At 39.0% G+C, this 14503-nt stretch overlaps 1 protein-coding gene across 2 annotated transcripts in view; it reads left to right on the top strand.

The window, feature by feature from the left end:
• LOC122162567 (leucyl and cystinyl aminopeptidase) overlaps window positions 1-14503 on the top strand; it is a 57826-nt gene that overhangs the window by 10046 nt on the left and 33277 nt on the right. Inside the window, exons 1-2 of one of the 2 annotated variants that reach the window (XM_042822971.1) lie at window positions 9785-9916; window positions 11960-12800. In XM_042822971.1, the coding sequence (XP_042678905.1) occupies window positions 9862-9916; window positions 11960-12800 (896 nt within the window). In that variant the 5' untranslated portion in view covers window positions 9785-9861. Of the gene's footprint in view, window positions 1-9784; window positions 9917-11959; window positions 12801-14503 lie in introns of those variants that run through there. The other variant, XM_042822972.1, reaches the window with a different exon arrangement.

The raw sequence follows: 14503 nt of genomic DNA, 5'->3' as shown, positions 1-14503 counted from the left end.
CGTTGTCCAGGTCAGCTGTCACGACTCTGCTCCCTGCCAGCTCTTTGTGCCCCCCAGCTCCTCCTGCTGGCCAAACAGTACAAGAGGCTGAAACATCTGTGGCTCTGGGCAGCACTGCTCAGCAACAACTAAAACATCGGTGTGCTGTCAGTGCTGTTGTGGTCACAAATCCAAATGTGGCCAACGTGGACATCGTGAAGAAAACTAATTCAATTCTAGCCAAAACTAGGACATTTCCAAAGTGGAGCTTGCTTCGGAGCAGAAAAGTCTGGAACATTGCACTTAACATTATTAAGTGGAAGCAGTTTCAAGTTTGCAGTGAACAGTAGTTTTTTTTCCAAGGTGAGTCAAAATTTGAGATTGTTCAGAGGTGTATGTATGCTGTAGCAGTCATCGGAGTGCTCCTTAAAGAGTACTTATTACATATAACTCTGACCTAATGGCTTCTATACAGGTGCTTGATAACATGGGGGAGTAGAATCTCTTCTGGATATTGATTAAATCTTCTCTTCTGTAGGTTTTGTCAACTATGCATATTCAAGAGAAAATTAAATTACAAACATAACACTGTGTATATGAGCTCTTTATTAGATTGTCTCTGCTCATTGCCAGTTGCTTCGGAGCTGTGCCTGCTGAAAACAAAGAACTTGCTATGCTATTTATGAAGGTTACATTAGTGTCATGTTAAATCTGAGACTGGATTTCAAATGTCATGAAATTCAGATATGACCTGTTAGGAGTAGTAGTGTCATACTCCGTTGATGTGCTTTCCTTCTTTCGTTTTTCTCCTTAAATAAAAACACTTGGTATATTTACATCATGCGCAGCGTGTGCACTGATATTCTTTATGTTGCTGTGGTACGTGCTTCCATCATTTTCACCGCTCCTTTGTATTTGGGTTCATATTAGCTTGTGACTTTTTCTGTTATTGTCTCTGCTGAAAGCATCATGAAGCAAAGTGATGTGTGTCACAAACTGTTGCAGGGCTCTGTTGTTAGTCTGCTAGGAAACACAGTAAGTGCATGAAGTCCTTAAGTGGGAGTTCTGTGTGCAGCTCTCACTAGTCATCAGAAGAGAGTCCAGATCTGTGCATATTGTTAGTGGGGTCTAAATAAAATACAGTGAAATACATTGTGCTTCAGTTTTGTTTGCTTGTCTTAACATTTAGGGCTTTTTGGCAGGCTGTCTCGATGTGACTTTTGGATATTCATTGTCTTTCTTCCAGACAGAGGAGATACTCATTTGGTAATGGCTTTCAGGATATTTCATCCTGTATACACAAAGCAATAGGTACAGCTGGCCTGCTATTTTGATACAGGATTTCTGTGGGCCTGTCTTATTTTACTGTTTTCAGGAGGGACTTGCTTTTCTGCTTTGTTATTTGAATTTTGCATCATATTTTTCACCATAATTGAGCCAGTCATTTTTTGTTGGCTCAGCAGCTCTTAACTGTAAGTGTTAATTGCTTTGGAGCCCACTAAAATACTCACGGGAGTCTGGAATATCATGTAAGACTCTGTTTTTAGTGAGTATAATCCGTAATCCATTTTTGAAGTGATTCAAGCTTGCTCTCTAATGTCCAGTTCTGAATGCTTCCTGTGTCTCTTGCTTTGCTGTGCGGTGTTTGAAAACAGCATGGAGCTTGAAAATTCAGAACAGGGCACGTAATGTTTCCATAGATATTTCCATCCAAAGCAAATGTTTACAGTCATGCCTTAGTTCTATTTATAATGAGAAAGTTGGCACAGACCTTTAATGAGCACATGCAATCTCATGCGCAGCACTGGTGCTGATCGTGTTTCTGTGTGAGGATAACTCATCATTTCTGAAGGAGCTGTCAGTTCACGATTTTCCTCCCACAAGTGGAAGATGGGGTTATAAACCCGCGTTCAGGTGAAGAAGAGTAGCAGAGCTGGGATGCTGGGATACCCAACAGGCCTTATCCGGTTCTTTGTGAAGGGGCTGCAGGTTTGGTTTTGGGGACCTCCATGTCTGGAGGGGGGTGCTTCAGCTGAATTATAATTGTGCTGCAGCTGCTGAGCCCTCCAGTTGTACTTCTGGAGATCTCATAGGTGCTGGGGACTTCAGCTGCAGTGTGCATGTGAGTGCATGGGGGATATAGGAGTGCTTCTTTTTGCACAGACAACTAGTAGTGCTGGGAACTGCGTTGTTTTTTTTATTTTTTATTTTTTGACAGACTGGTTTTCTGATGTGACCTGTAAATTTTGGCTGGTTGATTCTGTTTATGCAAGATTGTTCTCAGGTATGCTGTGCTGCATGTCATTTTTCTTTTTAAAAAGACTTCTATTCCCTTTGCTCAGTCTCCAAGCTGGTAGATGAAATAAATGATGGTGGAATGAAGGCAAAATAATTTCACGCAGAATTTCTGATTTTCCCAAAATACTATCAGGTGTTTGTCTTGTTTCTAAGCTGGCTGACTGTTGTAAGTATATGTTTTCTCTCTGTGGATAGGTGCTGATTTTAATTTACATGAATGACATTGTGTGCTTTCCTGTTTTAATAGCTGTAAATAATTGCTCCACATAGCATTAAATTATAATTTCTTGCTCAAGAGGAATTTAAATGCGTGTAGCAGATACTTAGAAGAGAGTAAAACTTCAGTCAGAATCTGATGTTTGTTGTTATCAGCTGAACAAGCTGGTTTGGAAAGATCAATTGAGTTTTCTCTTTTTTTTTTTTTTTCTTTTTTTTTTTCTTTAAACAACAAAACATAATATATATATTTAACAGAGCAATTGGAGACAGCTCAAAGTGAAGCTGTGCAGGAATTAGTTTACATTTTGGGAGGAAGAACTGAACTGATGTGTTCGGAAGCAATGATCATAAACTGAGATGTGTCAGTTTAAAGCAAATTTTAGAGGTTTTACTTCCTGAGAGTAAAGGTGCATTCATTACACCACTGTTAAGGTCTGGATATCTTTGTTAGATCAGTGTTACAAGCTTGAGGCTATTTTATTTTTATTTGTGATCAGTGATATGAAATTCATTCGTAGTTGTCAAGGGAGAGATCTTTGAAACTGGAATTGTAGAAGCAACCAAGATTACATCTGTGTTACAATCAAATAGTACGGTGTATATGACTTCATTTTTCTTTTATAAAAAAAATTACTGTAAGTTAAAAGTGTCTGCTGTGTTCCCTGGAAAACCTCTGTTTTTAAGAAGTGTTGCTTTGTTGAATTGTATCTCTTCTTATACCTGAGTGATACTTATCCACTAGAAGAAGTAATGTAATGCAGCGTTCAAGTGACCTTAAGTACCATCCCTTCAGTGTGCAATGCTGAGAAAAAGAACAGAAAATAAGTGACTTAACATTTTTGCTTGTGCACCACTCCAGCAGTGAAGATTATAGTGTATTTTAAAGAGCAAATTTCGTAACAAAGGTTTTGGCTTATTCTGTGTTTCTGGGCACCTGTTACTATGTACACACAAGGTTTTTTGGATGTCTTCAGTCTAGGAAGTTAGACTTGTCATCTATAGAATGCGTGCTGCTTATCACTGCGTAGAGCAGTTTGGTAAGTTTCAAGACTAGGAATTTCCTGAGATGAGGAATTCACTTTTATGCAGACTGTCTAGTTCCCCTTTATTCTGTGGTTGGGGGTGAATCCTGAAATACTGCTGCTTGCCCTGAACTACCAAAGAAAGAGGTTTCCATTAGGATTTTGCAGAGTTTTCCCATACAGTGTGATTGTTGCTTGAGAACTGCAGGAGTTATACCAGTGCTGCTATGTCTGCACCACACTAGGAATAGCAGCAGGGATTCTTTGCTTACTGTGCTGCAAATCAGTTGTCTGTGGGCCAAACTTAAGAAATCTTGTACAGCTTTTGTTGGGTGATATTTTATAAGCACAATGAAGCATTTTTTAAAAAATGCATGGTTAAAGTAAATATTCTTTTCAGTTAAAGTTTTTTTTATTTCTTCCTCTGGAGCCAATCAAGAGGCTGCAGTTTTGTTCTGCGTGTAAACACAGGCACATTAATCATGTTAATACAACTGAATTTTTGCTTCCTGGGTACATTTGACTGATCAAGACTATAAGCATTAAGTGTGTGCATTATAGAATTGTGTAGAAAATATTGAATGCCTGCTTCTGGAACATTGGTGATGAATTGCATTTGTCACAGTATTCACTGAGAGCTCTGGCAAAATTGAAACTCCATTGTGTCAGACACATGTAAGAAGCAATAGAGTCACAGGGGGTAATTGGCTCACAGCTTTGCACTTTGCAAAGTGCGCCATATCTCAGGAGAGGGTAAGCAAAAACCAGAAACACTGAGGAAAGAAGCTGTGTTCCAAACTAGAAGATATGTATGCTGTTTTCCTCTGGAATAATTTTCTTTGTAGTGTTGGGAGTGCTGGTGTGATTTGTGTTTAGGATGAGAGCAGTGATGACGACAGTGATATTTTAGTTGTTGCAGAGAGCACTTTTCTCAAGGACATTTCAGCTTCTTGTTCTGCCCTGCCAGCAAGGAGCGTGGGAGGGCACCAGGAACTGTGAGGGGGTGGAGACAGGAGAGCTGGGCAAAGGGATGTTTCGTACTTGGTGTCGTGAAAAAGAAATAAAGGAAATAAAAGAAATAAACGGGGGCCAGTCGGGGTGACGTGGGGGGGCACAGCTGTTGTTTGGAGCCACACTGGGTGTTGATTGGTAAGTGGTGATTGCTTCGTGCATCACTTGTTGTGTAAATACATATATGGGTATATATATATATATATATGTATGTATGTGTATGTATATATATTATATATACACCTATGAATTTATGTATATATGTTGTGGCTATTATTTTGCTTCCCATTTGGTCTTACTAATCTTCATCTGAATTCACAAATTTACTTTATTTTGCGTTCTCAATTTTTCTCCCCCATCCTGCTGGGGAATCAGTGAGCAAGTGGACGTATAGTGCTGACTTGTTGCTGGGTTAAACCACAGTAATACAGAAGGGAGATCAGAGTCCTTCACTGGCATCCTTTCTGTTAGGCCTTGCTGCCCTGCCTAGCTGTTGCAATTCTTGGAAGCTCTGCAAATGTAGAGCTTGTGAGAGAGAGAAGATGGAAAAAAGTTTCTGGTGAAATTTAATATTTTTATTTGCTATGTACAGTATCAGTTTTTATACTTGTTCAAATTTTTGCATTTGCAAGTGTTTTAATTACTAGAAAGATCTCTGCAACAGAGTGTTCATTATTATATGTATGTATTGCATTTAGGTAGCTCCAAAAGTAATGCCTCATATTTATTTCCCTGGAAACTATGACAGATACAAAGAGTACAAACTTTGATAGAGCAAATTCTCAGGTGATTCTTTTGTTTCATCTGCATTTCCACATCAGACACCACTCTGTCACACAGCAACAACATGTAATGGGATACTGTGGGAAGCTTCCACCTCTACTGATGTACCACCAACATCCACCTCTGATGGCATAGGTTAACAACATGTAATAGGAGGAATTACTTTTGAAGCAGTCATTGTGTGTTAATTATATTACAAACAACAGAATCTAAAACCTACAGAGGCTTGTTTAAGAAAAAATAATAGCCTGCAGTTAATCCAAGGACTCAGTGTAGACCTTCAGTTATTTCTGAAGGACTTCAAAGTCTTCGGCCTCGGTAGCAACAAGCTGAGGTGACATAACAGAGGCAGAGCTGAGAGCTAGAGGAGAAGCTTTAGAAGTAAAGGGATCCTCTGCTTAGAAACTAGTGTAAGGCAAGAACTAGTTCAGAGTGCTTGGCCAACCTAGGCTCCTAGTTGGGGAAAGACAAGTTATTTTCTCTGTCTGCTGTTGTCAGGAATAGGTGCACAGTCCTTGTGGTAAATCTGCCAATCTCAGTACTTGGAGGAGTGGGGCAAACCTAGAATGGGGTCATGTTTTCAGTCATTTCATCTTAAGCTGGCAAGCAGAAAAGGAGGTAGGTGATGAACTCATTAGGTCCTCAGTGTGCAGGTGAATTGATAGACTCCACCTATTCCTTCTCTCTGTCTATAGAACATCCCTAAGGGGGAAAATCCTGTGTTTTGTTGATGAGGTTTGCTGTTTTGTCTGCTAATAAAAGTTCAGCACTTCAAAACTTGGATGTAAAAGTTAAGTGAATCATTGTGGCCCTGGATAAATAACCCCTTTGTTGGATGCTGGTAGCTGATCCTGGGGTCATTCCTTACACAGAATTATTATTTGATGTAGTGTCAGTGTCAGCTTTAAAAGTACTGCATTTCAGTTTCTGTTATGTAATTTGAGTTGTGATGGTGAAGGTGTTATAATGAACACTGTGCTCCTCCTTGCTTTCCAGAAATCTCATGGAGAGGATTTCATTTGTTTTAATCAATAATGGACTAACTAGTTTGTGATTATAAATTTCTTGATTTTTTCTTGGTACTTAGCACAACTGAAAATGCTGGCACTCCAGTTTTCTCTGTCAAAATATTGCTAGGAAAGTGAAAGACATCAAATATTAATTGCATGGTGTACCAAATTTTTGAATGTATCTATCCTATTTTGCTAATTCATGGAACGTTTCTCTGTAAAATACATGTTTTTTTTTACTGTCTTCTGCCCTGAGGACGGAGGTGTGTTTTTACTTCTGCGTAAAGTGCCTCACATTCAGCCACAGAGCAAGTCTTTTGATTGGAGTGTTTCTTTGTTCCGTGGAGGAACCTGATGGGACATGTTGATTGATTCCTGTTTGCTGTTTCTGCACAGCACTGCCTCTGCGCCCTCTCTCCTGTTACTTAAAATGTATCTGAAATGGTTTATGTTCTATGGGTGTTAACTTCTACTCCAGCTGCTAAACATGCTTTGCACAGAGCCATTGGTTTGGCTGTGGGTTTTGCCACACCTGCTGGTTGGTCTGCAACAACATGCTACCTGCTTCTTTGGCTGCCAGGTTCTGCAGGATGATGGGAAGTTTCCTAGGCTTATCTCTGTGACAGGAGTTTGGTTTCTGCAAAGTGCCGACACCTGCTTGTTGATTGAAGATGATTATGAGCTGAACTGTCTCAAAAAGCAGTGACAGTTGTTCTGACTGTGCCATTAGGGATCCTTGGATTTAGGGATTGTTTTTTATTTATTTTTTTTGGCAGTACTTAATGAGGATACAGAAAACTGAAAACAGAGAAAAATGCCACAAGACATTTTCTGAGTATATTTTAAAAGAGAATTAATCTGGGGGAATAAACCACTTAAACTTACATAAGAGTTTAGATTATTGAGGTTTCAGTTCTGGGCTAGACACAAGGCCTGATAATAAAGAAGTTACTGGTTTTTCTTTTTGTTTGTTTTGTTGTTGTTGTTTTTTTTTAAGGGAGAAATACACACTTCTCGCATTATAAATATGTATCGATAGTGCTGTTTGAAGATTGTGACTTTTAAAATTACAGGAATAATGACTTTTCATTTTCCACAGGATATTTGTAATGGATTACAAAACCAAAACTTCCTATATCACTGTCACTCATAATTAGATTTGTTATGTGTTGCTGTATGGGGCTTATAAACTGCAGGGGAAAGCTTATGTTCTTCTCTTTAATAGCAGTGGAGCTTTTCCAACAAAATAAATACTTGCAGCAACTGCTGTACAGTTTTATTGTTGCTCCTGATTGTCTCCTTATGGTCAGGAAATCCAAAAGAGCTTTGTAACGTAAAGTTACCTTGTAAGTTGAAAGAGTTGCTTATGAAAGGATATAGAAGTAAAGATGTATATCTTGTAGGATTAAGATAAGGGACCTTCTGTTTAGTTTGTTCTGATTAAATAATCTTCTTTGTGTCCTCCAGTCATTATACTTCTTCTCACCTAGGTATGAGTACATGATTCTTATTTATGAAGGATGTACTAGTACATGCAGCAGCTTTATTGTTGGCTTGTTATAACTACAGCTGAATTGCTTACCCAGGCATATGTGTATGTACAGGTTGTGATCCTGTCAGTATTGTAATGAGGAGATAAGGTTGTGAAAGGTTTTCAGGTACCTAAAACTTTTAGTTCCAAAACTAAAAAACTTTTGAAAACAGTCATTTTAGAAAAAATACTTGCATTCCTTCATCTCTACAGTGTCAGAAGACTGGCTTTCTGGCTTTCTTTAATCTGTCACATTTAATTTTAAAGTTGCATCTATTCTCAGAATTGCTTCTAAACCATAAATATTCGTCTTGTTTTCTCTTGCAAGTGATACAGATCATGTACTGGGAAAGATGGTAACAACCTCTACTTTGCATGTTACAGATCTGCAGAAAAGTCTTGTAAACTCAGTTTTTCCTGCCTGTGTTTAGGCTTCCAGCTGTGATGAGGGTGACTATGAAAGCAGGTTGAGTGTTGTTTCATTAGTGCTAACTAGGGAGCTGCATAAGGCCCAGTCCCATGGCTTTTTTTAACCTCCTTGTTTGCTCTCACACTAAACTTATGTTTGGTAAAGCTTGCCTGCAGCTTGCAAATCACCGTGTCTGAAGACAGAACTTTATTTTTAAAGCAACTCAGGTCAGTGCTTCCTTAGCTGTGAACTAAGAGTGATCACACTGCCCATGGTGCATCGGCAGCCTCTGGTGTGGAAGCAGTAGTTTGCTGCAGTAGGTTTCTTCGGTCTGCTTCTTATTCCTTATGGCTTGTAGATTTTTTGTCCTTCTGGTGGGCCTTTTAGTAGCTCATGAGTTTAAAAGGAAAGATAAATGATAACTCACACTGTTTTGTTATAAATCCAAGTGAACCAGAATTCAGGGTTTTACTGAGCATGAGTGGCATGTTTGCCATGGTTCCTCTTCAAAAAAGTAGCCTGACTTGTATGCTACTGTGAATGTGTATGTCAGCATAAGTAACTCTGGTAACCTTCTGATATTCTGATATTTTGTTTGCACGCTTTCAAGTAGAGATTAGTAGTCTGCCTACTTCATCACAGCTCTCGTCTCATAGCCTGTGATCAAACTGATAGTTCAGTGCAACATTTTTCATCACTGCTTATTGTTCATCACAACATCCAGGCTTTGATCTGAATTTTTGCAAAAAAAATCAATTGAAACTGGGTTTACTATTGTTTTCCATAGAAATTATCTTAGCTGTTGAAACTGTGAATTGCCTTGCTTTTCTAGTTTTTCTTAATTTCTCATTCAGATTTTTCATTTTTTTCAAGGCTTACTAGTGCTTTCATGCAACTTTGAAAATATTAAGGTAGTTGGCATTAGAGGGAAACTGTTGGAAAATAAGCTCTTTAAAAAGCAGAGCTAATGAGGCCAACTCTTTGCCAGAAGTTCTTTATCTTTCTCCTCCTTCCCTCTGCAGTGCCTCCCCTGTCTTCTACTTCTCTAGATGGCAATGCAGCAGCATATGCCAAGGCTGAGGTTGGAGCAGTGCTCTGAGTGGCTGCTACCTTTGGGAGTGGTTAAGATGTGAGTCCTAATACTTGCCTTTTGTATACAGCAGATATTAATTTGGGTGTCTTCTGATAGCAGCTGGCTGTTTTGGGACAGGGTTGGGTTGGTACTCAGAGGAATTTGGTTATCCTTCCGTCTCTTTTCAAATTTGGTTGAAGATAGCCAGTGGATTCAAAAAGCAACAAGAAACTCTGCTAGAAGTAGATTGTGGAAGAATTCTGAAAGAGCTTCCGCTGCACAATGCTCTTCTGTCCGCATTTTCTTCTCCACAAATATGTCTGCATGTTCTCTCTTGCAGCCTAGCTTTCTGTGCTCTGTGAGTACACAGACTTCAGCACAGAAACAATGGTGTTGGACCACTGAAGTGAACTGAGATGTTGAAGGCTTGAACATTAGCACTCTAATGAGAAGTACCATGAGATATTTTGCCTAGAGGCTAGAGCAGATTACCTCCTGAGTTCACTTCCAAAATATCCTGTGCCGTTATGATCTTACTCATAGACAACACAGCACATTTACACTGGGACGTACTATGGGCAGGTATGTGTGAACTCGGGCAAACTCCCTGCTTTCATCCGTCTCCATATTGTTTGTTCAATTGACCAGTACACCTTTCTCTTACTGATTTACACGAGTTAGTATTTTCCCCCCAACAGCCCTAGCCCCCCTCAATTTTTCTTTAAGGCCTTGGCAGTCCATTTCTGAAGGCGTTATTTATTTTGAAGGTATCTGAATAGTTTGTCAGTTTAATTCTGAAAGAAGTGGCAGAAAACCATGAAGAGTCACAAAAGAATCACCTCTCCTGTGAAGAAAGGCTTAAAGATTTGGGGTTGTTCATCCTGCAGAGCAGGAGGCTCAGGGGAGACTTCACTGCAGTCTCCCAGTGCTAAAAGAGTGTTAAAAGAAAGTGAGAGACATTTTACCAGCACTTGCAGTGTCAGAACAAGGGATAATGGTTTTAAGCTGTAAGAGGATAGATTGAGATTGGTAGTAAGGAGAAATTTTTTACTCTGAGTGTGGTGAAGCACTGATGCAGGCTGCCCAGAAAAGCTGTGAATGCCCCATTCCTGGAAGCATTCAAGACCAAGTTGAATGGGGCCCTGGGTATCCTGAGCTGGTGGGTGGTAGCCCTACCCATAGTAAATTCCCTTCCAAATCAAGCTGTTCTGTTGTTAACTGCAAATATTGAACAGGACCTTAGCAATATACATCAAATCCATAATGTATTGCAGCTACGCTGATGTTTTGGCTATATGTAGATCAGCAATTCTTGACAGAAAGTAATACTTTTTAATATGTTTATAGATTGAAGCATCTTTCTCATTCTGAAAGCAAGATGGAGGATGGAGATGTGATTATTATTCAACTAGCAGTAGACCTTCATATGTGAAGCCTTGCAGTTTGACAGTTTTCTTAGTCTCTGAGGCTGTGAAAGGGGACTATCTCATACTGACTAGATTGCAAGGGCCTGAAAATTTACTGAGATTTTTTTGGATATCCTGTATGAGAAATCTCTGTACAGATGTTTTTCCCAGTTGAATTGTTTTGTTCTTCAGACAGCTCTGTGGTGCCCTAAGAAAAACAGGCAACTTCATTCTATGTTGCAATGTTCTAGATGAAACACACTACGAAAAAAACCCTCCTTGCCGATACAGCAATTTTTGTGTCTCTGTGTCCAATAACCTGTATGCGCTTCTTGCCATCGGTGTTTCTAACTTCACCACTTTCACAGGGTGGCTTAACTGAAAGATAACTTTTTATATGACATTATTTTTTACAGACGCAATCAGAAGTTTGCTTAAAATAAAACTACATGTGGAATATGAGGGAATCTGTTAAACTTGAAATCAGTTTGAATTTTTGGTTTGTATTTTGTGATCTGGTTAAGTCTTATGGAAAAAAATTATGGATGCTGTCTTATTGGCTCTGACTTAACTTCTTACCTGCCCGGACAGTTTCAAGGGTTGCATAAGCTCGACGGTAAATGATCAATTTGAACAGTTGTCTTCTCATTGCCGTGTAAGAAATTGAGCGGTTTTTTTATGTGTGTATAAAAAATTTAATTCTGAAAATGTAAAATGTGTATTTTGTTCACGTAGCTGCTAATATGGCAGCAAGTCTTCTCCTCTAACAGGAACTCTGGAACTAGAATCTTAGAAACACCATTAGAACTGTTCTGGTTGCCTGTTCTTCTCCCTGCAACATAGAGACTATTCCATAATTCCTAAGTTAGCTGAATACAGGGAGAATTATTTGGGTAGACATAATGCAACTGAGGCAATGATATCAGTGAGCTGGAAGTACAGTTCAGTGATGTAGCTGATTCCCAGTTATGATACAAGATACAACTGAGTATGCACAACAGAAACGTCTTCTTGAAGTTCAGAAAGGGGCAAGGTACTGAAACAAGAATTGCAGTAGGCAGAAAAACATGGCTATGTTTAGTGGAAACAAATCAGGAAAGTAAAATGATAGAATATGTAGTGAAAGCTTTTCCCATTCTTTACCTCAGTGATCTGTCATTGAAGTATTATGTCTTTTGTTTATGATGTGGCATATTCTGTTTGTTTTTTTTTTTTTCAGATCAGATTCAGCTACCCAGAAACATGATTGAAAACAGTATGTTTGAGGAAGAGCCTGATGTGGTTGACTTGGCAAAAGAGCCCTGTTTACACCCCCTGGAGCCTGATGAAGTTGAGTATGAACCAAGAAGCTCGCGGCTCTTAGTGCGTGGCCTTGGGGAGCATGAAATGGATGATGATGAAGAGGATTATGAGTCATCAGCTAAACTGCTGGGGATGTCCTTCATTAACAGAAGCTCGGGTCTCCGCAATAACATGTCTGTCTATAGACAAAGTCCAGATGGTTCTTGCTCAGTGCCCTCTATGAGGACCGTGCTGGTTTGCACTGGTGTTCTTGTGATTGCAGTTTCAGTGATAATGGTGATTTATCTTCTTCCCAAATGTACCTTTACCAAAGAAGGCTGCCATAAAAAAAATCGTACAATGGAACTGATATACCCTTTGGCAACCAATGGAAAGCTGTTTCCATGGGCAAAAATAAGACTTCCTTCTGATATTGTACCCCTGCATTATGATCTCGACTTGCAGCCAAACCTAACTACCTTGAAATTTACAGGCTCTGTGAAAATAGTGGTTAATGTCACCCAAGTAACTAAGAAGATTGTGCTTCACAGCTCAGGACTAAATATCACCAAGGCAACTATTACTTCATCAGGAGGAAGTCAAGAAAAGGCAGTTGAGTTGCTGGAATATCCGTTGCATGATCAGATTGCAGTCATAGCTCCTGAGTCTCTCCTTGCAGGACAGAATTACACAGTCAACTTGGAATATTCATCTAATTTATCAGATACATACTATGGCTTTTACAAAATTTCTTACAAGGATGAGAATTCTAAGCAAAAGTAGGTACCCAAATCCTCCTTTTCTCTTATGTTACTTTTAGATCGTGCTTTGATAGAATTAATAAGACTAACTCTTTCTGTTGGATGTTTTGTGCAGCTGGTTCCTACTGAATAAAATGAAAAATCTATGATGTTGTAAATCTAGAGATTTTTTTCTGAAATATCAGATTTCTTTCTTGTGTTGTCACTTCATGAAAAACTGCTCGGGAGATAGATTTTAACAGTGATTAAAATCAGCACTCTGAAAACTGTCTTTCATGGGTGAGTTCATTAAATCAGGGCAGCTTCTTCCTCAGTTCATTGTGGCTCCCTGCGAGCTCCACATGGCACTCTAGCATGGCTTTTTGTTTGATTTTTAGTTTCTTTCTTTCAAAGTGTATTTGGCTAGTTGACAGGACCACTGTTACGGGGAATGAGTGCTTTTTACCAAGAAGATTAGAGAATGTAGCTGTGCAAACCACCCATTTCAAATGCTACTTATGCTTATTGTGTACTTAAGATCATTCATGCCTTTGTTAGCACAGTGTAATCCATGCAGGTTTTCTGGAAGCAGAGCAGTATAGGTCAGTTCACTCTGTTGACAGGAAAGTTGTTGTAAAGAACCTATAAAACAGCTGTTAGATAAAATAAAGATATGAAGCCCCTAGCAGCTTATGCTAAAAAATGCCAAGACTTGAAGTTTAAAAAAAGAGAACTTATTTTCACTGACTTCAAATAAAACCTGTTAGCTGTTAATATCTTCTTGAATGAGACTCCTTGAAGACTACAGCAGAAAAGTGTTAGAATTTAGTTAAAATATTTCCAGTGAGATACACATAATATATGTATGCTGCTAATGTTGAATTACTGAAGTCTCTCAGGGATTTCTCATGTTTCATAAATAATAAAATGTCTCAGTGTGAAGAAGATTTCATTGGAACATAAGGAATATTTATTTCTTTTTATTTTTTAAATAAATAAAAACAGTGTACTTTCTTTCAGATCCGTCTGGCATTTCTAAGCGCTGACATTTAAATCAAAGCTTATTTATTTTTTCAGAAGTTTACTTACAGTTTGCTGATTAAACTCCCCTTAGCTAGATCACAGCAGGGCTACGATTTACTGCTAAAATGTACAAGAAAATAGATTGTCTTCAGCAGTTGGATTTTCAAGTACATGCAAAACTGTTGCAAGTACAGGAATTGTGAAACATGACTGAGTTCTTGAATTGATTGGCATCTGAGGTGAGGGAGAAACTCTCCTCCTCCCTCCTGTGTGTTCCTACTGTTCCTCGCTTGATGTTCTCTTGGAGACTTTGAAGAGATCAAGAATTTGAAGAATGGAAATGTAGGCAGAAGGATTACAGACCTGTTTTGAGTTTCCTCCTGTCTGATGAAGATGTTTTTCTGAGGTGCAAATGTAACATGCTATCAATAAGTGTCTTAACAAAGCACTGCTCCTGAGCTTGCGCTAGAGCATAACAGTGTATGTGTGATGTGTGATGATTACAGAGAATAGAATCTGTTGCTTCTTGGGGAAGTGCTGCTGTGCCTGAATCTTAGGGCGTGGGAGTAAGAAGTTGAGAGCAGGCATAGAGAGAAGTCTTATGACAGCAACATGCCTCCTTAGGAAAGGGTAGGTCCGCAGTCTTGGAGTTGTAGGGAAGAAGAAAACTTAACTCTCAGAATTTGAGGGAAGTTGGTAGAAGGCTTTAAGTAGGAAGA

The sequence above is a fragment of the Centrocercus urophasianus genome, unplaced genomic scaffold (genome assembly GCF_019232065.1).
Source record: "Centrocercus urophasianus isolate 14NV4802_14NV808 unplaced genomic scaffold, USGS_Curo_1.0 seq_21, whole genome shotgun sequence".
In the NCBI taxonomy this organism is placed as follows: domain Eukaryota; kingdom Metazoa; phylum Chordata; class Aves; order Galliformes; family Phasianidae; genus Centrocercus; species Centrocercus urophasianus.
This window is presented reverse-complemented; position numbering and strand designations above follow the sequence as displayed.